We start from the raw sequence: 26,885 nt of genomic DNA, 5'->3' as shown, positions 1-26,885 counted from the left end.
CTATCAAAAATCTTTTTTTTTTGTATTTATTATTATTATTTTTTTTTACTATGGTCTCTGTCGGAAACTCATCAATTTGTAATTTATTGATGAGCTTCCGACAGAGGCCATAGTAAAAAAAAAATAATAATAATAATAAATACAAAAAAAAAAGATTTCTGTCGGAAGCTCAGGAAGCCAACCAAAGTATGATGGACAGCCTGGCTCACCTCCCAGTGGTAGTGGCGGGCAACGCGGGGTCCCAGATGCCAGAAAGTAGTTTCCCGCATCTGGCAGCTTTCACAAAACACTATGCACGAGAAACACCAGCAGTGATTATGATTTCAAAACTTCTTTAGTAATAACCAACTTTCTTTGCTTTTAAAGAAACTTACTTATACGCTGTATTTAAATTACATAATAGATGTTAGGGGTTCTGGGTTCGATGCCCTCGTGAGTAGCAGAGTTGGTAGAATTGCCAGCCTCCCCACACCGGGCGGAAAAGACCTGAGTTCCAATCTCGTAGATGACAGGAGGAACTTTTATAGGTCTTTTTCACAATGTATCGGAGTTAGTCGGTTTCAGACGAGGTAGTGTGTTTATTTTATCTTTTTTTCCTTCCAGCAAACAGAAAATAGACCACAGAATGCACGAAATTTACATACAGTATATACAGAGCAATAGGCCTTAGTCGCTGTTGCTCCTAAAACCCTATTACTACTACTACTGGGTTCGAGTCCTGTTATCGAGCGGAGCAATTTCTAAAGGCTGCTTCAAACGTGGCTACAGCTAACTGATCTCAAGCGGAGTAAATTTTTCGTCATACGTTTTTTTTGGGTTTTCCAGTCCGTACAATATTCATATTGATCAGTGAACATGCTCTTGTACAGATGTCATATACAATGGCGCAGTTTAGTCTAAGTCGGTGATGGGTCTAAAACCCAACAACAATAGCACGTTAATAAATACATAAGTATAATAACCAGCAAATAGTGTGAGCCACTATTGTGGGATATCCATAAATTACTTATTGGCACACCACCACATAACATGCCATTCAATTATTCAGACTTTCTAAATTCATCAATATAAGTTATATTGGACTGCCCAAATTTATGAGATCCATAAATTCGCCACCAATTAAACTGACTGACCATGCTCACTCGAACTGGTTCCTATGGTGTTAGTCAGGATCACATAAATTGGTTGTGGCTTTTGATGGGCAATCACCCTTGCTATTTGAGCATTATCAGATAATAATACTTATAACATTTATTGTACTATCTTCAATAACGGAAATAATAGTCCAGTGAGTGTTTCTAAAATAAATACGTTAGATCAGTAACAACACTATTTCAAAACAGACTGTCCAAATATTAAGCTTCTTTCAGAGGCCTGTGATAATCTATGGCGTTGGTGATACCAGCATGAGAGAGAGTATCAATTTCCAAAAGAAAAGCTCCCACTCTATCGCGAGAAAAGTATATTGTATCACCATGAATAACTTCGCGCTATCTCTTCCAAAGAAAATTTGTAATTTGCATGAAAATACACCACTCGCATCAACAATTGTATGAAAAGCCCATGGTAAAGTGAGATGCGACATCAAACCAAGTTTTCATAAACTTTCAAATAAGTCTAAAGTGTTATTCTAACACTTCCAGTGAATATATGTGCATATACTCTCCTACCAAAATTCAAGGAATACTTCTCTGATTGCAGGAATTTCTGACTACGAAACATGCAAATATTTTATACTGTAAAGGTGATCAGCGGTTATCTCAGAATTCATTTCAAACGTGTAGGATGAGCTTAAGTAAATGGCTAATAGATCATCTAAGTAGGTTAACATTTGGATGATATGAGAAGTCAATGTCTCTGCGTGCTAGTACTCAGAATTTAAATATTCCCAAGTCGATAATTGGCTAGGTGCTGGAGAAATGGAAACTCAGAGGTGATACTAAAGCCAAGAAATGACCACGTAAATGTAAAATACTGGCATTCCTTTAGACGGCTAATTACCACATCTCGTTTGAAGAATCTGAGATTAAACCTGCAAGTTGCCAGAAGCAAATTTCTAACCGTCTCCACCACGCACAGAAAGTGACGTCCCATAAATTTTCGTGGAAGAGCTACCATCCACAAGCATGAGGATTGTAGAAATTTCGCGCACCAATTCTGAACTGTGGATCAATGAAAATCGGTCCCTGTGTATCAACGTGTCATTCTGCACGCTCTTCCCTGTGTGGACATATTTCAGTATGGAAGATGCCAGGAGAGAGTGGGTCAGCCGGGGCAGTACACCCGACAATTCGTACTTCACAGGGGGCCTGCAAAGGGGACCGAAAAACCGTGAGAATAAGGAACAAAACGAGCCACACTGCTGAAATTATTATGCTTATTATTATTTTATTACAGAAGTGAGGTTAGCAGTTATAATAAGGTTAACAGTGTATTTGTAGATTTATTCACACTTCGTAGTTAAATCATTATTAGTTACATCCCTAAATCAACTTGTTATTCATTCTGTTCCTCTACTGACCTTAGATCCCACTTTCCTTCAGAGAAGTTTAACCAAACCTTTTAGAAAAATTCTTCTACTTACCCATTAATCGCGTTGAAATTAAAGAAAATACTTTTGTTTCGGAATTTTTCAAATATTCAAAAATTTTTGAATGTGTTTACATTTGGCTTATTACAAATTTGTAACTTATTACTTATTTTATTAAGCCAAATATACATTTGGCTTATTACAAATAATATTACAAATTACGGTGGGTTCTCTCTCAAAAGTTCGTTAAGTCGATTATTCTGAACGCGTTTTCCCTTAAAAACAATGTTATACTGTATATAGTGGCTATTTCCTCAAAATAGTCCCGCTAAAGTATATTCATCCATAACTAAAAGTAGCACCCCTTTTAAGCACACTCTACAGCCTGGGTCGAGCACAATACTTGGGTCCCAGGTTTCCTAAGTATATAAGTACTGCAAATCATCGGTGACCATTTACAGAAAGCTCGTGAGGAAATTGCAAATTATAGAGCTGGAAAAGTCGTGTGATATAAATTTTTTGCAGTTTATGTGAATCACCCTTCCGGTTCCTGGCACACAGATTCCTAAAAACAGAATCTTCCAAGGATAGGGTAAACAATTCGGGAACGTATTTTCCAATGGTCCCTGGTACTATGCGTTTCCAGGCTTCGTGAATTGAGTTGAGCAACCTGTAGAGGTCTCCGGTTGTTCATAGAACGTGAGTTGTAGTTGTGGCTGAGTCTATCTAGGAAGGATCAGCCCTGGTACTTTGTGATCGCTTCCGGACATCGCGCATAAGTCTTGGTAATAGTTCACACGTGTAACTCTGTATGGGAGGGAAAAATCCTCAGTTTTAGAAGTTTATATAGAAAGCAAATTTAGCGTTTTGTATTGTGTTAAGATCGACCTTTTCGCATTAAATTTTGTCAACTTGATGGCTTGTACTTCGAGATTTGCCTCGAGACACATTTCATAAAATGTATTTTGTTCGTGATGAAAGTAGACTAGTGTTATTCGTCAGTTTACGAATTGTGTGTTAATTTAATTTAATGCAATTATTCCTGGAATTTTTTTCTTCTATATCTGTGCATCGACTCCAACCGACATGGCTAATTACTGTGTAACTCACAAGCAATAAACTAGGATTACTAATATCCATATGCAAATAAAGTGTATAACTATTCTTAGTTTCAAAACTTATGAATGCGCATCAATTAAAAGTGATAAAAGCTATTACTTACCTGTAAGATCTTGGATGCTTTCTGATCATAGTGTTCCAGTAAATTGTTAATGTATTCTAGCATCCTGTAAGCACTCCTCCAAGGCACGAAATGATTTTCACGTAAAAGATAACGACAGATCTTCAAAGGCACATCATATGAAATGTGACCAGCTTGTGCAAGCATAAAGGAGTCAAAGATGAGGTTTGCTCTATCTGCTGGAGTAAATACCTAAAAAAAAAAAAAGTCTTTGAGATAGATTATTATGACAAAAACAGACGTTGGAGTTATTTAAATGCGTACACAATTGTTATTATTGAAACTATTCAAAATATGAAAGAAATCTGATAACCAAACAAGATAGGAAACTATGGTAGAGAGGACAACCTTTAGATCACCGCTACTGATATTTTATTAATGTTTATCTTGATTGAAGGACATAATGCTTTCTACTTCCACCGAAATACGGCCAAAAAATGTAAAAATTATTTTTTTTTTCTGTTTATACACCCGACTTATACACTGAGAGGACAACATAAGGTGAACAGTTCATAAGACAGAGAAAATATAAGAACATTATACCGTATTTAGTAGTCACGCGAGCTTGAAAAACGATTGCTCAAAACGCGTATACTTTTATATCCCCGTGTGTGATCTTATTATATGAATTGGTTTAAATTATTATAAATGTTGCGATTGGAACACCTGGTTGACCAAGAGAGAAGCGCGAGGACAACATGTTTATTTCTTTAAAATGAAAACCTGCATTTCTTGATGCTAGCTTATCGTAGATACTCGAGTACAAAGTAGACTTCGAGTATTTCGACCCAGACAGAATTGCGCCCACATATTGAACTGTATGATTCCCGAGAGATCAGTTTTGTTTTGTTTTTTTTCCTGTTCCAAACCGTGTTTCCACCAGTAACATTATTTGTTCTTGTAATCATAATACGTACATTTAATTACATATCACCAAATTAATGAAATATGTGTGGGTAAAGAAAGTTATGTCTATGAAAACTAAGTTGAATATTTCGAAAAGACTTAATAAAGGCGAGTCTGAAAGACAAATATTGAATTAGGTGTGACGAAACAACTGTAAAAGTTTGGGGAAAAATGCTAAAAAAGTCTAGAAGATTTTTCACATAGTTTCACAACAGCAGTTACGTTTTGCTCTACTTTAAAGAAACCAGAATTATACAGATAAACAATACTTTATGGATGTGGTTTATGCAAGAAAGTCAACACGGAACTACAATTAGCTGTTCCATCAATCAAAAGATTGATGGAGTAGAAAGTTACACAACAATTAATGGGTAGTTTAGAAGTTAGAAAAAAAAATGTCATCTTATTCATGTTTTGAACATTCTCTGGGAGAGATCATTATAAAATGCTACTTACAAAACCGATGGCATAAAAAAGCGGAGCCTATAACAGACTACGAAAAACAATCGAAAGAGCGAGTCTTGGTGGCCTGTCGCAATGCAACTGGAAGTCACAAACTGTTGTTTTTCGTTGATAGTAAATCAATTGATCCTAGAGCTTTTAAAAGTATTAATAGTTAATCTTTGCAGTTTACTGACACTCACAAAAATTAGTACAGATGGATTCTGCATTATTCAAAGAATGGTTTCTTCATGTATTTGTAAATAAACTGAATAAAATAAACAAACCTGAAAAAGCTATTCTCTTTCTGGATAACACTCTTTCATATCCCAATTGTGAAGAATTTAAATGAAGAGTTCATAAAGGCTATGTTTTCATCACCGAGTGAAATATCGTTGATTCAGCCTATGGATTAAGGGATTCTAGAATGTCTAAAGAGAAGATATAAGCGGGATTTTGCGTTTGATTTTGGAAAAAATCGAATAATGGATCTAATAGAATCGTTAAAAGTTATTAACACGTTGTTTACAATATAGCACTAGCATGGAAAGAAATTCCAAATACAACTTTTATTAAATCATGGAAGAAACCTTGTCTAGAAGTTGACAACGCTAATGAAAGTCCTGAATTACAAGAAGACAATGAAAACATAGCATATTAACCTATTTTGAGTAAACTGAAAGTTCCGAAGATTTACAGCAAAAACAGATTGAACAATATTTTCCAAAAAAGGACTTTTGCACCAAATGCAAGTATAGGTAAGTTGTTCTCGGAGTCTAAAGTACACATCAGTAATGGATACTGGCTGGCTATACCCGCATTATACTTCTTTTGTTGAAAGCAGTTAGAAAGTTAGCTGTAGGCCAGAACTGCAGACAGACAGATTTAGAGGGGGCGTAGGGGGAGATATACGGGTCAGTTTCCCCTGGTACAGGCTTTGTGAAGGGAGTCCAGTACTACAGTCTGTCTCCCTACAGGAAAAGTTGGCCTAGAGCAGTGAATCGTTTTTCTCAGGGCTAGTGCTGGCTATCTGATTATGGCTTGGTAAGCCAGAAGACTCCTGGTTAGGATGTGTGGCGTAGTTAAGTGAGTGTTTATCTTTGTGCCAAAGAAAGTAAGGCTATGAGTAGTATGTATATAATGCCTGTAAACTGCATGTCGGTTTGCCTTTTTGCTGGATAAAACAAATACATCCTAGTTACCGAGGGAAGAGAGAAACCAGGTGCTTACCCATTCTTCTTTCTAACAGCATGGCTTGGTTGAGGTTTGGGAAACCAGAAGAAACATTTTAACACAGAAATAACAAGGAAAAACAGTTAATGAAGGTAGCCTTCTGGAAGACTTTTGAAGCCTACTTTGTTCTAATATAGGGGTTATAAACCAGGGAGTGGGGGACTGAGACCACAGATTGAGAGACTCAAGCTGTTGCAATAGTGATCTTTCTACAAACTACAATTCTACAGATTGGTATAATCTACAGAACATCACACTTTATTGGATGCCATATATTAAATTAAAAATAAAGATAAATATTTCACTTTTTTATCTTTTGGAATGCACTTTTTGAGTCAGAATCTTGGAAAGGGAAGAATCAAATCTTGGAAAGAGGGTGAATGACATTCTGACATATGATGAAAAGGGTGCATGGGGCAAAAAAAGTTGAGAACCACTGTTCTAATAGCTTGGATCAATTGAGAGTTGGGAAGACGGAAGAAACTCACTGGCACAGAAACCAGAAGAAAGTCAAATAAATGAAGGGATCACTGCGAAAGTTATTGAAGCCAATGTTATCCAAGTATTCTTATTTGGAATGAAGTTATTACAATATGGACGGAGAGTCATGCTGAAGTTAATAGGCACTTGCAAACCCGATTATATGAATTAATCTTATTTATATCTATTGCCTCTCTTAGAATTTTTTCTAATTTCCCATCCTCAACCAGTCCATGTGACTACAATAATATCCGCTTAGATTTATCTACTTATTTTATAAAATAAGTAGATAAAAATATTATTTTCTTTTGTCATTTACTTTTTTTCATTTCTGCATTCTTCCATTTCTTTTTGACCAAAGTTTCTTTTGGTTACACAAACCTTTAACCTAATTAATTTTTGGAATTTCTGGTTTATAATGCATCGAACTTCCGTATGAATAATTAGATTTCATGATGTTATGGGTCTGTAATTAGAGTTATAAGATAACGATACTTAAGATATTCTTTATAACATAAGTAATTAGAATTACAGACCAAAAAAAAGTTCTCGTTTTGGTGGATAGAAACTTTGACGACATTTCGAAAAGAGCAGCGACGATATTCACTGTCTCAGAAATTATCTTAAATAACATAACTGCAGGGCGTTGATAACAAAGCATATAATCTCTGTGAAAATACAACTGTGTTTAGCTAAAACCTTTTTTAAATACTAAAACATCTGTATCTTAGATCCTAGCTTTCTTTAAAAGTTCCCTGCAGGGGATAAAAAATAAAAACGTTACTAAAAGGATGAATGAGCCCTATTTATTAATATTGGTATGAGATATTTTACCAAATTAAACGACCAGAATACTGAATTCCTCCAATAAGAAACAATTACCTGTTTTTTCTCGATTAATTTGAAAGAAGTGTGCAGATTTGGAGTTCACTAAGCTAGAAATTAAAATTGCTAAAGTAATGAATAAATAAATTGCTGTTTGCATTCGAAAATTACTGGAATGAGTTGGCAGCAGGCGGCTTGCGTTAGTATTCGTTGTAATACTATATTTGTAAACGTAAAATTGTTCTTTAAATCCGATTAAAAAACATGTAAGAAGGGGGAAAAAATCCATAGGCATGTTTGCTTTAAGAATCACATCCATTTTTTTTTTCTTCTCAGGTAAATTAGTTTTAATGTTACGGGAAAGAAAATAAACAAACAAAAACAAACCTTCACCTCCGTTAATAGTAAAGTTATTCTTTAAAAAATTGTTTAAATCAAACATATTTCTCTGAAGAGACGCGAATTCTTCCAAAATAGCAAATACAGTATTAATAAGGTCATTACAACTAGAGATTTGTGAAAAACAAAATTTCTGAATTACCGTATGGTTTTTCATTAGAATATCAGTTAACTCCTTCCATCCTTCTTCATCGTAGTTGACTAGGTAGAAACCGCTAAAATTGGTGTTGAATTTCACCGGTCCTTTCTTTGGCATCGTGATTATATCTAGACAGAAATTAAACGTTTAACTACAACGACCCTTGGATTACCTATTACATACAAAATATACGGGTCGCCTCGTGCAACTGTCTATAATACCGTATACTGCAATACTTTTTATCACTTGGCTTATTTATTCAGCCTGAAATCAAATAATTATCGACTTTCACAAGAAATTTTTAAAATTTCGTATGAAATCGAATTTGTTTTATTTGAACTTCCCTCAATAGGTCAAAGTTCTCACAGAAGCCAATAAAAAACTAAATAAAATACCACCTTATAAAAATTACTCCTTTCTATCGAAATACTGTTTTTTATACTGAAATGTATGCATTGGTTAAATTCAATGCATGCATTTCAGTTTAAAACGAACAAATTTTTCACTCGTAGTTTGAGGATGGAATTAGTGTAATTTATGACCTGAAATTCTGCATCAGTTGGGAACTACTGTTAGGGTATTTGACTCTAATATAATTAAGTAAAAATATAAAGAATATGTATAATTAACATATAATGAATATGTATATAATTAAAATAAGACTTATACTTAACGAATAGTATATCTGGTTTCAGCTTCAGTTTTTAATAAGATAAAACGAGTATAATGTAAATTATCTGCAGCTGCAGGAGTAAATGTGATCCAAGAGAAAAATCGTTAAATTAAGTTTTGTGTTTAATTTCTATACAGTGTTTAGAAATTAAGTTTTATTTTTAGTTAGGACTGACACTTGGTTAGGCAGCTGACAAGTGTTTCTGTTATAACTTGAAGAAATAGGGGATATTCGTTAACGCCAGGCTTTTACACAATCTTTAAATAATCCATCATTCTGACGATAATGAATATCACACAAAAACTGATGCAGCTCTAGTATAAGCACTACTCCATGCATCGCCATCCTGAATGCAAAGTATTAACGAATAGTTGTCTCATATTATAACTACCACATTGTCAGTGAGTGGCAGCGTGCACAAAGAGCTGTCAGGGGTTGCTTAATACATCGCCTAAATAAAAAAGAACTTTGGTTATATAATCGAGAACCACTATAGTTTTGTAATTCTAGCATAAGCTGACATATTAGGTGTAATTATTTCAGTAGGCTTGGAAATAAAAGTAAATTGGCACATCGGCTACTGAGGTCATAGTGCACCCTTTTTTTTGCAGTACTTTATATCAAGCGGTTATTTTTGTTCTGTGTGTGTGTGTGTGTGTGTGTGTGCGTGTGTGTGTGTGTGTGTGTGTGTGTGTGTGTTTTCAGGCCAATTTACACGCCGCCCTGATTGAAGAGGCCTTGAAGAACTTCATCAGTCTCGATTCAAACATACGATTTCTCTAAACGAGTGAGGTGAAACCAACATCTGTCACGGAGAAATGTAATGCAGTACAGGTTATATAGAAACGAAATAAAACTCTCTCTGACATCCCAGATTGTTTTGTGCACTTTGAGTTAGTTTTTATGAAGAGCCCTCATTATGGCTTTATCTGCAACAGTAATTACATTAAGTTTTGGTGGACATGACTATGAGAGCTTGAAAGCCACCCTCCTTTGGCGCCTGGTGAAAAAGAATCTATGTGATAAAAAGGCCTAGATTTTTTGTTTTCTGAAAAAATTTCAAACAGGCTGTTAATGAAATCGAATCTGATTTGATTTTCTTTTCTGGTCTTTTCTCAGCATTTTTTACTTCCCAAAAATGCCTATATAAATGTACATAAGGGAATCAAAATTCTGGAATATAACTTTAAGACACCTGCGCTTAACTACATATTAGATAAAAACTTATTTTGCGATTCACAGACCTTAACTTTTCGGTAAGTTAATCAACTTAACATTTTATAAGAGCTCACTTGGAAAATTCGTAGTGTTTGAAAGTAATGTGAAGAAAATGAGTGGCTTTCAAGCTCGCATTATGTCATGTTTTAATAGCGTTCAGGCCACAGTTCATAGAAGCTCTTTTTGGGGGTGGGAGCCCCATGCGGCTGTGCTCCATGTAATCCGCAGACTGGACACTATTAAAGGATATCTTAAGTTGCTCGTATTATTTACTATCTTCAGAGTATTTTATACTTTCCTTTTACATTTCGAATCTGCCTTTAATTCAATGTCATTCGAAGAAGAGGGAAGTCCTTGCGACTCAGTATTTTTAAAGAAATAAGGCGTTACTGATAGTATTATCACAAATCAAATAACAGTAATCAAATAGATGCCATACCTTAGTAATATTTTCACTCAAACGTACCTGGTTTTGACGAAGACAACATATGAATGTGATTGCCACGTCCTTCTATAGTGTAACTTAATGGAACCTGCCACACATACCTAAATATGCCATTTTTCATAAGAGAGCAAAATCTGTATTATTATTTCTTTTAGAAAAATGCAAAAAAAAAAAAAAAAAAAACATACTACTTTAACAGTATTCTTTAATGCCTTAAATCAAAATTAATGAATTAAAGTGAAATTTAAGGAAATTAAAGTGAGCTTCAAAAATTCCTAGTCTTCGACAGAAGAAAAGCATTCTGAAAATAGTTCAGAAATGTAAAATATAATAATCATATGTTCTCAAATATATCTCTCAGTGTTTTTGGGGAGGGAATATATGCTTAAAATTTGGTGTCGATTCGGCTTTTCTTTTTTGAATAATAATACTCGAATAATACTTCTTTCTTATATATTCAGATATGCAGAGATTTATGCATACACAGTTTCCGATTCAGATTTCTCGTATGTTTTGGTTGGGGAGAATAAGAGGGAATTATATTGAATCGTAATCTTAAAAGCCTCCTAGAGACCAACAAAACATATATTGAAATTTTGTAGACGGAGATAAAGCTGGTGGCTGTCTAAAGTAATCCTGAAATTTTCTCAGGAATTAAGAAAACATGTCTTCAAAAGTTAGTGTCTATCTGACTTTTCCTTATCAAGTAATCCACAGGCAAAAATCCGAAATAAAAGCTTCTTCTATTTATGCACAGAGATTATGCGAAATTAAAAAAAAAAAACTCGAATTTCCATTGGATTGATTTTAATGAAATTGGGATGGCTCAACAAATCTTTCCAAACGACCAAATAAAATTTTCATGAAAATCCGTCCACCTGTAGTCAAGTTGCTACGCGCGCGTAGAGGGCAAGGAACAAACAACGAAGAAAATAAACGATTTGCTTACCTGGACGGGATCAAAAATAAATGGAAACAGAACTACAGTCGGATATCTCTTTAACGCACTTCCATATAGTGAATTTTTCTATTTAGCCAATGGTTTTGATTTTCCCTTGGGCATTACATCGAAAATAGTTTCCGTATAACGAGTTTCCAATAACATATTTCGAGAAACCTGAGTACGTATTGTTCGCACTTTTGGCCTTTAAGAAACAGAGCTGATGCTGTAGAAAGCAAAATTCAAGAGATAAAAGAATTAAGAATTAATCCCTTTAGCTTTTAAGAACTTAAGAGTCAAAAATTTTCCGCAATTTAGTGGTGCCCGTAAAACCTGTACAACCGCCTACACTGTACCGAGAAGTCGCGCTAATCAACTGCTATCTGTGTCCACAGCCATTGATTGGCAAAGATTAAGACATTACTGAAGCGAATCTCTGGTCAACCTGCTTTCTACTGTAAACACCCTATTAGATAATTAGGAGAGAGTAATTTTCCTTTAACCCGGAAATTCATCTGTTGTTTCGCAAAAATGAGTCATCCACACTTGCACTAAATTTCACATTTTTTGTTTACATGGTAGGTACATATGGTCCCTAAATCAATTTTGGTTTAGCTGATATGCAAAGTAACTTTACGAAAGAAATTTTATAGCGTATCGGAAAAAGTGGAAGTGCTTAATAGTGAAGATCGGGGCATTAAAAAATGTCTGAATACAAAGGGATAATCACCTCCTTATCGCTGATTACAAAATTTCCGTAAATCATTGACAATACCCCATAACCTGCTCTGTCAACCTGTCTGCACTGCTCAGAAAACTTCATATCTGGCTGCATAATCACCCCCCCCCCCAGGTCTTCATTCTTTACTCCCCTGAGTGTAGCACTACACGGTTGGTAGATTTCTCTGGGGTTACTGCTATCCATATGCAGTATTTTGCTTTTGTCAATGTTAAACTTCAGTTGTCACTTCTCAGTCCATCTGCCCAACATTTTTAGATCCTCTTGCAGTAACATACTCTCATTAACAACTCTGCCAACCTTTGTGTCAACTGTAAACTTCGACATTAAGCGATATACCTTCATCAATATCATCGATAAAAATACAAAACAACAATGGACCCAAAAACAAAACCCTGGGGGACTGCACTAATAACATTGGTCCGCGAAGTGCAGTGTCCATTGATTACCACTCTCCGTCTTCTCCCACTCACCATCATTTTTTTTCCTTCGCTTGCCCTTAATGCCATACTGCACCTACAGCAAACTGTTCAACGCACCCCCATCTTATAATGAACCCAAAACTCAATTCACAGAACATATCCTGAATGGAATCAAAGAAAACACAAACAGAATATTGATCTTTGTCATGACCTAACAGGAATCTCTCGACGTTCACAAAGGAAGCTATCTGACAAACCCACGAACCCAAAAAGGACTTTTCTACAATAGCCACAAGAACTCCAAGCAATCCTTGAGTTTCATGAATCCATGTGCCTCCTCTCATCCCCTAAGAGAAGATTATCCAAGTCCCAGTGTGGGACACTGCTCATTGCCTACAAGTCACCCTTGGATGAAGAAGATTAAATTGTTGACCCTGGGCCCCTTGCCCATTGTGGGACCCACTCACTTGCTGGCACCTCTTCTCTTCAAGGTGTATGACAAAATCTGATTTTCCTACTTGTGCAGGAACTCATAAATACTCCTCTGGGAGTGGGGCTGGCATTTGACTTTCAAATGCAGGATCATGCTATTAGGCAATCTGACTTTGTGGGTCACTTGACCTCACAACCTTTTCTCTTCTTCCTGAGGTAGGGTGGGCTCCCCCAGGGGGGAGCCCACCCTACTTCACCCTCTCTCTTCTGCTTACCTTCTTTCTTCTCCTCAATCTCTCACCCCTTCTCCTATTTGAAAAAAAAAAAAAAAAAAAAAAAAATTTTTTTATTTATTTTTTTATTTTTATTTATTTTATTTTATTTATTTATTTTTTATTTTTTATTTTTTTTTATTAAAATTTTTTTTATTATTATTTTTTTTTTTTATATTATTTATTATTTTTATTTTATTTTATTATTATTTTTTTATTTTATTTTATTATTTTATTTATTTTTTTATTTTTATTTATTTTTTTTTTTTATTATTTTTATTTTTTCTCGGCCCTCCCTGGGAAGCTCAGGCTAACCCCAGGGTCGGCCAGCCAGAGTTCTCTTTCCACATACCTGGTCCGGCTCCCAGTGCCAGTGACGGTAACTAGCAGTCTGTGGTGTTCCACAGACCCTAGGCTAAGCGGCCAGATGAACAACATAACCCGCACTAAGCAAACATGAACATACACTAACATATGATATCTGGCCTTGACAGTACTGTACTGCCTTACTTCACAAGAGATTCAAATGCGGAGTTGTGCGAAAGCACCGGTGCCGCTTGTCAAAAAACACTATGTCACTATGCTCCAATTTATACAGTAGCCTTCCGTGTGTTTGAAATAATTTTCAAAGATTTTCCTGAAATCCAAGTATGTGATATCAAAATTATTTTTGCATCGCATTCCTTTGTGACCACATCATAGTATCCATCAATTTGGTCAAAAAAGAATTCCCCTTCACAAACTCATGAAGGGTCTGAATTATTACTGCAGTCTTGTTTAGATGATCCTGCAATGCTTCTTTAACCAGTGACTCCATTAATTTCCCAGGAACAGAAATTAAACTAGCAGGTCTATAATTACTCGTGTCAGCCTTTTATACTCTTTGTGAACTGGCGATACATTTGCACATCTCCCGTCCGTGGGAACCTCTCCTGAGCCCAAGAATGCTCTCATAATTATGGCTAAGGGTCTGCTTACTTCCCTTGCCGACTCGTTTAATATAACTGGATAGATCCATCCGCCCCAGGTGCCTTTCTCATGTTTAATTTCAACAATTTCTCCTCCACTTTGCTCTCGGTTATTACAAAATCATTTAGCTCCCTATTAGAATTTAACACTGTTTCCACTTCTCTACATAATTCCTCATGTGTGAATGTAGATGCAAGATACTCATTCAGTTTGTCAGCTACCTGAGCAAGATCATCAGCAGTCGAACCATTGAAATCAAGTGGACCAATCTGATTCATCCCTTCCTTCTATAGTTGATATAAGTAAAGAAATCTTGCTGTTTTTCTTTGCATCCTTTATCAAAGATTTCTCGTAATCTACCGTCGCTTGTCTAACCTCCTTTGTGATTTGATTACAGACTAGCTTATATCTGACATAGGCTTCTGTGTCTCCTGATATTTTATATGCAACCCACGCATTTTTTTTTCTCCGCCACGAGTTTCATTAGTTCATCTGACATCTATTTAGACCTAAACCTTGAACAGTATTTCTGAGCTGGTATGAAAAGCCTAGTAGCTTCCATAAGTTTGTTCCATTGTATAGAATTTAAAACTGTGTGAGACCACTGTTTAAAAAAAAAAAAAACGAAAGCAAAATCCTTTTGCCCCTGATGGTAATTACATCTTTAAGTAAACCTCACATCAGTACACTGTGATCATTGCCACCTAGTGGTTCCTTTATCTGCAAATTCTTAATGCATGAATAATCACTTCTGATCAAGAGTATTACTCCCTCTGGCTGCCGCTCGAACATGCTGCTGTAGAAAACAATCGTCCAATAAATCCACAAAGATCTTGGTAGTGTGCGAGTGATCAACCACAAGTTCCAGTATGTGGGAAGTTAAAATCGCTCGTTATAAGACAATCTGATTCACTGGCCCACTCTATTTCTCTGTATAGTTGTTCGGTGTACCCCTCAGAGTCATTAGGCCTATAACACACTCCTGCTCTCATTTTTTCTTTCTCAGTTCTTATGTCACACTAGACTGACTCAACATTGCACTGTTCACCAATGCCAATTGGGTGCACTGTCTTAAATTTTATATTTCTAAAATAACAGCATAACCTGTCCTCCTTTCCTAGCCCGTCTACCCTTTCTGTACACATTGTACTCTCCAAATTCCAATTCTGTATTCCTTATATCCATGTGGCACCAAGTCTCTGATATCCCAACAACATCTAGCTTTGATGTCTTGACCAGCACTTCAAATTCATCAAATTTATTTACTATACTCCTAGCATTGGTGTACAACTTGCTCTTTCCAATAGAAGCAGTGCAAGAATCACTTCCATCTCTTCCTGCGGCTGCTCTTTATCTATTAGTCTATGTGTATCCAAATCTATTAGTCTGTGTCCCACTCCCCCAAGTTAGCAGATTTCTGCAAATATTCGGCAATCTTGGGACGAACTTCAAGCGAGATGTTTAATTGGTGTCGAAATTGTTCTTGACGAATATTTAGGAGTTTATAATGATGTCATATTAGCTGAATATCCGAGTGAGTCCAACATTTTGGAGAGTATTCAAAGAACTAATGACAATATGATTTCAAATATTAAACTTTCCAAACGTGAAATGTTGGCAGAATTTGAAACTTTGCATCAACGTCTTCAGCGTAAAGAAAATGTGCCAGAAAATATATTTGAATGTTTAAACAAATGCGAACATTTTTATGAACGATGTATAGTAAAATTCAGTTTGCAACAAAAAATAACAAATATTTTACGAAATAATTCTGAAAAGTGTACTAATATATTGTGCGCAGCGTGTTAAGTATTCATTTCTTAATATGTATGTATTAATAAATTAATTGTTTTAAAAGGTTGGAAAATTTATTCATTCTGACTTATTTCTGATTTATTTCCCATCTTTTACTATATTTTGAATGCTGAATTACTTCGGTTTTGGAAAAGGTCATATTTCTTGATAACAATTTTTTTCAAGCGAACGATCGATTTCTTTATATAGAGGTCCGACTATATTCGGTCAGCGAGGCGAATGTGCCTGAAGAACAGGGTGATGGCGTGATTGGCAACCAAACATCTGCATCAGCTTTTGATTCTGATTATTTTGCGAGACGATCTGGATCAAGATATCGTGTCAATATAATATCAGAGTTTTGTTTTTTCTCTATCATCAGACAAGTCGATATTCATTGATGATTCTCTATCATCAGACAAGTCGATGTTCCTTTGGGACCTGGAATACAATCGAATATGGAAGAGAATCAATGAAAATAAAATAACTAGGGTCTAGGCAATAGTTTTCGCACTTCAAACATTACACTTAAAAGGTTCCTCGTAGTCTAATGTCACCGTATCACAGTTTGAGGACTCCTGCTCTCAAGTATTCATATACCAAGCCATAATGGTTGGAAGAGAAATGAATGATGATACAAGATTGATAGTATAAGATTGCCGACAACAACTTTAGAATTTTATGTTACAATTTGTAATCAAACTTTAAGATTTTAATATACAGAAAAAGGTTCCTTTATGAAAGGTTGGTTGGTTGGTTTAGATTTTATTGGCGCATTAGCAACTAAGGCTATAATGCACCAAGATCATCCTTTATGAAAGAATACCACAGTAAAGGTCACACCAAAGCAAGTTTTCATATTACTGAATAAAGTGATTTAACTTCCGTGTGCTATAAACACAAGAGAACAAATAATTCTCATTCGGGAAAAGTGAATTACATGGGTGTGCAGAACGAAAGATCAAATCCTGAAAGAAACCTTAGAGAGATCTTGATGCCAATGAAGCGCTTCTCATGCATGCGTGAATTTACATGCTAATGACAAAATTAGAATCCGGTCACCCAGCCTAATTAAAGTGCCGTGATCAGTTATTGGAAGTATGCAGATTGAGAGAAAACTAAGTTTACAAAAATGCGTTGTAGCACGCGCAGAAAGAAGGTCTCTTTACTCTGCTCAAAAGCCCCTTATTGTCAAGGTAATTAACACAAAGCAAACTTTTCATTATCAGAAACGCGTGGGAGGAGTTTGCCATTTGAAATAGGAAAAAATACATACTTTCAGTAATCATTTTTTTTCTGATTTCAATTATTCACTTGAAAGAATATTTGTTCTTTGATCTCTTTTTTGTAGCGAGAGTCTAACAAAGCACGTGCAATTTTTAAAGCTGTATTTTGCTTCCCTTAGATCAGCTATATTTAAATTGAAGTTAATATCCCCTAAAGATTAGTGTTCCAATTGAAATTCATGATTTGTTCATTTTAATCAAATGCAAGTACCCGAATGGTATTTTTAAAATGCAGATAACTAGTTCACATTGATCTACTGCGATCTAATAATGTGGTCTACTGTGCTATTCTTCAATAAATATCCACTTCCAGGTTGAATTGGTCTGATTTTACAACGAGGTGAATAAGGCCATGAACCGCCAGTTCAGCCAATTCATGTCTGCAATGTTCATTTATTATTCGGTTTTCTTGCTTTTCAAAAAATTTCAAGAATGCTTTCAATGATTATAAGAAAGATAGGTATAGCAAGGGATACAGAGTTTCGAGAGGACCATTTTGTATGATTTATAATTTCTTATTATGAACATTTCTTTTTTTTTTCGTTACTTATCCGAAACAAAATGGACACTAAGAATAGTAATGTAGGTACACTGCTCGACAAAATTAAGAGAACAAAATTTTTTCATGAATATTTTATTGTGAACAGTGTCGACGAAGGTGAATATTTGATATACTAGGCATCATGGCATGCATGCAAAGTCCGAGTATCGAACAGAAATCGATCTACCACTTGAAAGAACATCTCTCCTTACAGAGTCGGACATTATGCAAATTATTCATGCCTATACAAAAAAAAAAAAAAAAAACCACGGGTTGCGATCACATCACTTCATTCCCGTTTTCTGGCTTGCTCAGTGCGATAGCAGCACCTAACAAGCACAAGACAATGTTGAAAAAAAGTCGCGAGTTAGGGTTAAATTTTGAAAATGTCTGCAATTCTGCCCAGACACGATAGGAGGGAATACATGATGAGAGCCTTGTCAATCAATTCAGCCCTGAAGACATTGTGCAAAGCTCATGGGTCAGGATTTTTCTCAGCGTAGTCTGTGCTTGTTAACAGGAGAGTCTGCTTCTACAGGGATGGGATACACTTAAATAGAAAGGGTGCAAGTATGTTTGCTGATGCTATCGAAGCAGTGAGAAGTGGGTCGGAAAACTGCTAGCTTGGCGGGATACAGTTACTAAAAGATGAACGGTAGCCGCAGCCAAAGTTGTGATCCTTGCATTGTTTCTATTGGAATGAGCAGCAGCCTGGGAATTAAAACATTTTGCCAGTTTATTGTATCAAACGCTCTGGCGAAATCAATAAAGATACCCAGACAATATTTAGCCTACGACTGCTGCTCCACAGCCACTAGCCTCTTAAGTACATCGTTCGTTCCTTTGCCTTGATTGAGTCTGCGCGGTTAGCGTAGGTAGCCTGGAAAAGGCCTGTGTTCGAATCCTGTCGATTACGAGGAAATTTTATGGGCTTTTTTTCACTGCCTGGTTGAGTTAGTCGGTCTCATGCGTAGATGGCAAAGTTTTTTCCCCTGAGCCCTGAGTTTTTCATCCAGCACAGCAGGCAATTCGACCAGATAACACTCGCAATTTACAGACAAAAAAAAAAAAAAAAAAAATATATATATATAATATGAACCAGAGCTGTAATGCTCAATACGTTCTACGTTGATATCAATATTTGTAAAACAATTAAAAATCAATTTAACACAATAAAACTCAGTTTAGCGCAATTAAAAATAAGAAAATTAATTAAAAGAATTTAACGAAAAAATTGCAAAACGATTTTCCTTCCTTAGTATGAACCAGAGCTGTAATGCTCAGTACGTTCTACGTTGATATCAATATCTGTAAAATAATAAGAGAAGTTTACCTCAATATAGTACGTAGAACACTTCCGTGTGATACTCACCACAAATTAAAACGAAAAGAAAGGAAGGAAAATCGTTTTGAAATTTTTTCGTTAAATTCTTTTAATTAATTTTTTTTATTTTTAATTGTGTTAAATCGATTTTTAATTATTTTTTAAATTATTTGTTACTCTAATGTAAGTTTTTCGATTTTTTTCGTTTTAATTTCTGGAGAGTATCACACGGAAGTGTTCTGCGTACTATATTGAGGTAAACTTTTCTTATTGTTTTACAAATATATATATATATATATATATATATATATATATATATATATTTGTAAAAATATTATAAATATATATAATATGAACCAGAGTTATGAACCATATATATATGGGTAGATGACACAACTTTCCGGGTGACCCTAATAAAGAGTTTTTTGCCTTGAGTGAAACCGTACTGTGCATCGTACAGGACGCTATTGTGGCAAACACATTTCATTATTGGATCAACCAACATAAGCATATAGACTTCCCACAATCCGCTCAACAATGCTATTGGACAGTATGGATCCACTATTTCTGGAAGCTTCAATAACGATTTCAGAATTAATTTCAGGAAAGTTTCATCTCTCAAGTAGGCATTATATATAGTGAGCAGATATGCTGGCATCACATGAAAACTTCTTTTAATTGCCTCACCTTCAACAAGATCCATGCTAGGACATATGTTATTTTTTTATTTTGTTATTTGCCATCTCCAAGTCCTCTTTTTGAAACCGAGGCTTACTTTCATTGCAAGAATAGTTCTCATTTTCCAACGTCATATCTTTTTATGCTGTAATATTAGTTTCATTCTCGTTCTGATGGATCAAATCTCCCACCAAATGGTCCAGTGATATTCTCTGTGATACACTCTTCCCAAGTACGAGTCGTCCATCCTACAGCCTGAATTGAATGCTCAACATCCCCAACAGGGTGCCATAATTTTTTACTACGCAGTTTGTATATCAATCCGCAGGTATAACAATATGTTGTTCCCATATGTTTGAGTCAGGGTTCTTCCCTGCATCTCGTGTGTATTTCCATCTTGCTTGCATGTGATCATTTTCGAGAGATTGTGTTTTGTTGCCTCCCCTACGCTTCCAAATCTGATACAATTTCCTTGTTTTAATGAGATCCTTGCGGAGAGATGTCGATTCTGTTGTCCACCCCTTAATGGAACATGTCTTATCTGGTTGCGCCTCATGGCCTTTTCAGACGCCTCCTGTAATCAATCTTGTAATAATTGGGCAGCATTAGTTAAATGTAGCGCGCTAATCTCATCAGCATTACCATTCCAGCTTTGGAGTGCAACTGCTCATCAAAAGTGTCTCATGTTACCGATTTTAATAAAAATCTTCGTAATTCAGTCTGTGTTTTCCTAGATTCACAAAAGGAAGTCGGTTTCGACTAAAACTTGATTAGTTGGTGATCACTATACAGCCAGTCTGGTTCCACAGCCCATATAGTGATTAAATCAAATGTTTAAATTACATGAATGTTGTATTTACCTTATATTATCCATATATGAACGTGTATATAATACCATCTATAATTATGTAATATTATATGAAAGTAGTATGTAAATAGAAAAATGCAAGGATTAAGTATCATCTTACTGTCACCCAACTTTATACTATGTGTTTGTTATATGATGTTAACCTCTGGTCGCGATTATTCTGGCTGCGATGGATACTATTGCTATGTTTTCTTCTGCACGGTCGATGTAAAGATAGAAACACACAAAATGAAGGATTTTAATAATATACATGTCGTGAAGACTGCATTTTCGTTCTTTCTTTTTTTTTTCTGCATTATCTGGTCCACTCTCCTCCTAGATAATGCAAAACTAGATAATGTCACAGTCACAGATAATCAAGAATTGAATGTAAACTGATACATACGATCTGGAAAAATCATTATTTTCAAGCAAATATCTAACTTTTCTGAATTGAAAGTTTTTCAACTGTTTAAGAAACTTTATTCCATACCTGTAAGGAGACTCCTCAGTGAATGTATCGCTTATTTCGGGATTCAACAAGAATCTGTTTTGCTGCACAATAAATTTGTTCTTTTCAATATTATCTCTTTTAACATCAATGTAGGGGTATCCCATCTGTCTGGTCCACGTATCCATAATCATCGATATATTATACTTAATATGCAAAGAAAAAAAATATATATATATATTCAGCGGCCGCATTTTTACTATTTGATATTATGTAATATAAAAGAAATTTTCAAATTATAAATAGAGTAACTTATCAAATTTGTTATGAACTCTTACAGGTGTGGAATTTCATTTATGATAATATAAAGGCTGTACAAAAACCGAAAGTAAACATCCTGAAATAGGAAGCAGTGACATCACAAAACTGTTATAGTGAAAGGGAAATGATGCACTCAACTTGCTGAGTGCATCATCCACTCAACTTGCTGAGTGCATCATCCGTATCACCGAAATTCTGGTCATGGGTACAGTTTTAAGTTTCTAAAATCCACATCTGAGCTCAGAATAAAAGAAAACTAACAGCTGGACAATCCCGAGATATTTCGATAAATTCCATTGCCTATTTAAAGACTGCATCATTTTCTCCAAATTGTGTTGGAATGTGCGTGGATAACTGACTTCATTATTCATTTGTGAGGCACGATGGTTTCCCACATAAAAAGGTTCAATTGCGTTTATTTAAGACTATGGGAAGAAACTTAACTAATTTTAGTTGAAAAAATCATAAAGCTGCAGAAATATCCTTGAGTGCGTATAATGGAATTATCTTATAAATAAATTATCTTGTGTGAGCGAAATTCGAACGAAAGCTGACGTTTAGTACTTAACTCCATGAACTGGAATTGCAGAGTAATGATGTCCTAATTTCTAAAGTTATTTCTTTAATAATAAGACTTGCTCTTACTAAGTACCACTGCGAAAGAAATTAAAGTTACTGATGAAAACTTTATCTTGGATGACGAACAATTTATTGCCTTAATTTCATATCCATAAAAAAACGAAAGACATTTTTGAATTTTTAGCAGCATTGGAGGAAGAATTTCTGAAATTAACTGTACATCTATATGTATATTTCTCCCATTCACACTTTGTACTTCTGTCAATTGGATTTGAAGATTTTTTTTCCAGTAAAAAAAGAAGCGCATGTCTTAACTAATTGGGCAGGAACTGTGAATATCGATACTGAATTTGGAACTCGGTCTGCAAAAGTAACACAATGATTGTAAAGCCCATCCAAGCGATTAATTTAAAATGTGCTTTCTGTTTCTGATTGTCAAATGTAAAATATATATATATATTTTTTGTGTTTTCTAAATGCAATACTATTTTAATGTTGTTTACGGATAGGTTACAATTAACACCATTTTAATACTTTTGTTTGCATTTTACTAAACTTTATTTATTTAATTACATGAGGCATAACTATAAAATTTGGTTACTGTAAATAAAAGATTAATTCATAGAAATATAAATAAATAAACACTTACACTCGATGCCAACGTCAGTTCTTTCCATAAATCTTCTGTAGTTGCAGTTTTATAGGAATACTTGATTAAGTATTGCTGAAATTTAAGAAAAAAAACAGAAAATCCTCTAAATTTATTCTCGTTATTATATATTTTATAGTTTCTGGCCAATCATATTAAAAAAAATTAAAAAACGAAGCAATAGTGTTAATATGAAATTGCTTTAATCTGAGTCTAATACAGATATAATTCATTCTTCACTGTAATTGAATGGTGGAATATACGAAATTGAATGGTGGAATATAAGGCGTATACGTGTCTGTACGAATAAACAGGGTTATTATCCCAATTCGTATTTATCATTTTGTCTATTAAAGGAACAACTGCAGTCTTTGTATAAATTAGTCAAGTACTCGTATATAAGGTGAACGTAAACCGACTGAAATACCGTGTTGCATTTTTATGGACTTTGGAAATACCTCCAATTTTAGTACTTTATGAACAGTCCGGTTATAATTATCATCAGTTGGCAATTCTGGTCACAAACGTTGTCTATAAATTGTATATCGTGTCTTTTAAATTGCTTTCATTTCTTAGTCAATTTTCGTTTTTGTTTTGTGGAATGAAAAATCTCGGATTTTTGGTATAAAAATCTATTCATTCTTGGCCCAATTCATTCAAGACTGGAACGAATTAGGCTAACTCGAACTGAATAATTCGTTCAAGATTTGAACGAATTTGAACAAATATCGTCTCACAGTGTAAATGTGTGTACACTATGAGATTAAATATTTAAAAAGAAATTGACCTAAAAGAAGGATTAGAGAATGAAAGTAAATTAAAAGTGAATCAGTTAATGGAATTTAATTAAATTATCAATTTCAAGCTTGATGACATGACTAATATGATTACCGAACAGCCAAAGCCGGGAGGGAGAGGTGCGTGTTGCTTTCGCTACAAAGGTAAAGATTAATCAGTTAAAAATATGACACCGATTATTACGTACCGGAACTTCTTTGATGAACTGCTCTTGAAAGGTCGAAACGAGAGGTTGTTAACAAAAACATTATGCTGATTGTGATTTGTTTTAGTCTTGGAGACATTCCAAATCCAGAAAATTAAGAAAAAACTAACTATATCGTGCTGTTTTATACATTGTTATATATTTTTATTTTCTGCCCAGTCTCAAGTTTCATTTTACACTCAAATAGCTTGCTAAATGTAAATAACGCCCTAAGAATTCTATAACTATCTTTCTTTTGCCTACCTATTGTTCCCCTCTACCACTGACCCCAGTTAATGGCAAAATTTAAATGATATCACGTATTAAATATTTAATATTAAAGTTTCCTCTGCGCCTCTTATAGTATTTAAATCTGTGATATCAGTTTATTGTTAATAAAAATATATTATAATTAAATTTAAAAGTGAAAATAAAAATACACGACACGAGATAATTAGTTCTGCTGTGTGTGTACATAGAAAAGAAAGTTCAAAAACAAAATACGGCAAGGGATTATTAATTCGAAAATTCTGCTTTGTATTTGTCGTCAGTCATAAGTGTGGGAAAAGTTTGAAGCGAAGTGTTTAAGCTTGAAATATTTGAAATTAATGTCCTTTGTTGCCAAAGTAAAATGAACAAACTAATACGTAACCAATACAATACTTTTAATATGAGCTGCGCAAGTAGCATGACACCCCTGTGTATAAGGAAGCAGTTCTGCTTCTTTTCGTAATGATCTCCCACTTCATCTCTCTCTCATATTGGGTAACTAAGCCTATCAGAGGACACTTTACTTCTAACTCTACGAAGTCTGTGTTCACAGGCTGAATGATGGTTTTCCTGCAGAAAATCTCGAAAAGAAGCCTTTCTCCTTCCGTTTAGGATCAGCTAACTACATCCGCAATTAAAATCTCCCACGAAGTACATTGCAGTCTATCACTCGTTGAAGAGGTCTGGGTTCATTTTTTTTTTAAATAAAAAGTTTCTTGATATCAGGCCCTACGTTTCTTTTCTGGTAATACGGATAATACTACTCTATAATATTTTACTTTATAACAATAAAGAAAAATGATGCAAGGAAGTCAGATATTTTGCATCGACATCAAAAAGTTAATTTTAAAAAAAGTTTATATACTGCCAGGTTAAATGTATAAACCTTGCAAAACAATTACGTTATCTGTCAACAAAACCATTCCAGAAAACTACAAGTAATATCACTGTTACGTAGGGTCAATTTTGAGGCGCTTCACTTCAAAAAGTTTCTAGAAGCCAACAACGATGGCATCAACTTTATAAAATTCCATATATATTCAAGAAAATATTTTGGCAACAAAAAATATAAATGTGAATGAGTGATCAGCAATAATAACTCAGTTCATTATGATTGAATATAATATCGATGACAATTTGACTGCAGGCAAAAAAAAAAAAATGCCAAACATTAAGGAGTCTATAAAATATCAATTTGTTTAATCCTTAAATTTCTTCAAATTATCGACTTCCACTACATCAGACAAATTTGTGCCAACAACTCTTGCTGAAAGAAAATTTTATCACATCTTTCCTGCAACAATTCTTTTTCAATCTAATTTATGTCCCTTTCAATTTAAATATGTGTGCGTTGTCCGAGAAAGAGGAAGGATGTGTTCGCCTTTTCGTGTATTCAATCTATTTAAAGCCTTAAACACCAAAAATCAGCTCTCCTGAGCGCAGGTGCCTAAGTTCCAGAAGCTGCAATTTATAGAACTGAAGTCTTTCTTGGTAAAGGTACCCTTTGCCTATTCAGTTTACATTGGCACAGAAATTCCATTGTATGATTAAAGATCTCCCTTAGATAATTTAAGGGAGATCTTTAATCATACAATGGAACAAAGAAAGATAATCAAAATCATTCTTTATTTGATTTACGCTATCACTCATCTGCCAAGATAAAACAACTCATAAATTTGAGGTTTATATAATTATTAAAAACATATATTGAAGCCGAGTTCTGGTATGTGGTATTTGCACGTTACATTGGATTAATTTTTCTGGAAAGGATTTTTTTCCAAAATGAATTTTTTTTAACTAATATGGATCCGTCAGTGACGTAAGTTTTCAGAGTCTGAATCACGATAAACTGCATGAGCTGCGTATAGTATCTCCTATTGAAAAACTTGAGAACGATTCGTGTAAAAAAGGAAATTAAATTTCTTTAAGTAAATTCAATATAACAATTAAGTTGAAGGTTATAGGACTCCAAACCAGCAATAAGACTTCTAGGATTGGCTAGATACGATTTTGCAGACAATAATTTATCAGTGAATGAGTAGACTTTGCCTTTTGAAGAAACCAACAATTTTCTTTGCCTGATTTATCAAATAAACAAAAAACTGCTCGATAAATTGAGTAGTAATGTGCCTTTTAAACTTGCAGTTGTTGAGAGTTGTGTACCAAGGCAATTAAAGACATAAGTGAGTACATCTCGTTTATAAATTGCGCGTATTGCATGTCGGGTTTCTTTCTTCGCTCGTTGCAAAACAGTGGGGTTTCTGGAAACAAAAATGCAAATTTCGCTCTGATGCCACTAATTCCATCGCTGTGTATAAGAAGTCTATCAAAGTTTCTTCCTTGTTTATTAACAATAAGTATTTTAAAACTCCGGCCTGTTATAGAAGAGTCAAAGACTCCACAGTAAAAGTAACAATATCCAGAAAACTGCTTAGTTGGCATGAACGTATGAAAGCTTCATAAAAATTTCATATTCTCTAATAAATATGAAATGGAAAATGCAAAATAAGGAGAAATGATTTAAATCATAATTTTAAATTCAATCCCCATACTACATTTATTGATATATGTTAATAAATACTTGCATTAATTCCACTTCTGAAGTCTTCACCCATCAAGTATTCTAACATTCGTAGTATAGAAGCCGCCTAGAAAATTTAATCATTATAAATCAATTATTTTTAGAATATTATTAATTTATATAAAATATAGTTACATAAATATAAAATGTATTAATCTATTAATATTGAATAAAAATACTATAAATATAGGTTTTGTGATTGCGTTTCAAAAAGGTTTCATGTAGCCTATGGTCATTTAAATGCGAAGAAGTCAAATTATTTTTTTACAATAGAGATTA

The 26,885-nt window shown here is 34.5% G+C and overlaps 1 protein-coding gene across 2 annotated transcripts in view; it reads right to left on the bottom strand.

Annotated features, from left to right (window-relative positions):
• The window catches only part of LOC150088134 (uncharacterized), a 244,538-nt gene that overhangs the window by 79,262 nt on the left and 138,391 nt on the right, over positions 1–26,885 (bottom strand). For both annotated transcript variants that reach the window (XM_090369346.1, XM_090369345.1), the window contains exons 26-31: positions 26,611–26,673; positions 22,774–22,848; positions 21,267–21,430; positions 10,551–10,630; positions 8,197–8,321; positions 3,753–3,962 (exon numbers count right to left, since the gene is read on the bottom strand). In XM_090369346.1, coding sequence (XP_090225472.1) covers positions 3,753–3,962; positions 8,197–8,321; positions 10,551–10,630; positions 21,267–21,430; positions 22,774–22,848; positions 26,611–26,673 — 717 coding nt within the window. The remainder of the gene's footprint in view (positions 1–3,752; positions 3,963–8,196; positions 8,322–10,550; positions 10,631–21,266; positions 21,431–22,773; positions 22,849–26,610; positions 26,674–26,885) is intronic.

Source organism: Mastigoproctus giganteus, chromosome 3 (assembly GCF_048544385.1).
Source record: "Mastigoproctus giganteus isolate SK-2022 chromosome 3, ASM4854438v1, whole genome shotgun sequence".
Classification (NCBI taxonomy): domain Eukaryota; kingdom Metazoa; phylum Arthropoda; class Arachnida; order Uropygi; family Thelyphonidae; genus Mastigoproctus; species Mastigoproctus giganteus.
The sequence above is the reverse complement of the archived record's forward strand: the minus strand, read 5'-3'. Positions and strand labels throughout refer to the sequence as shown.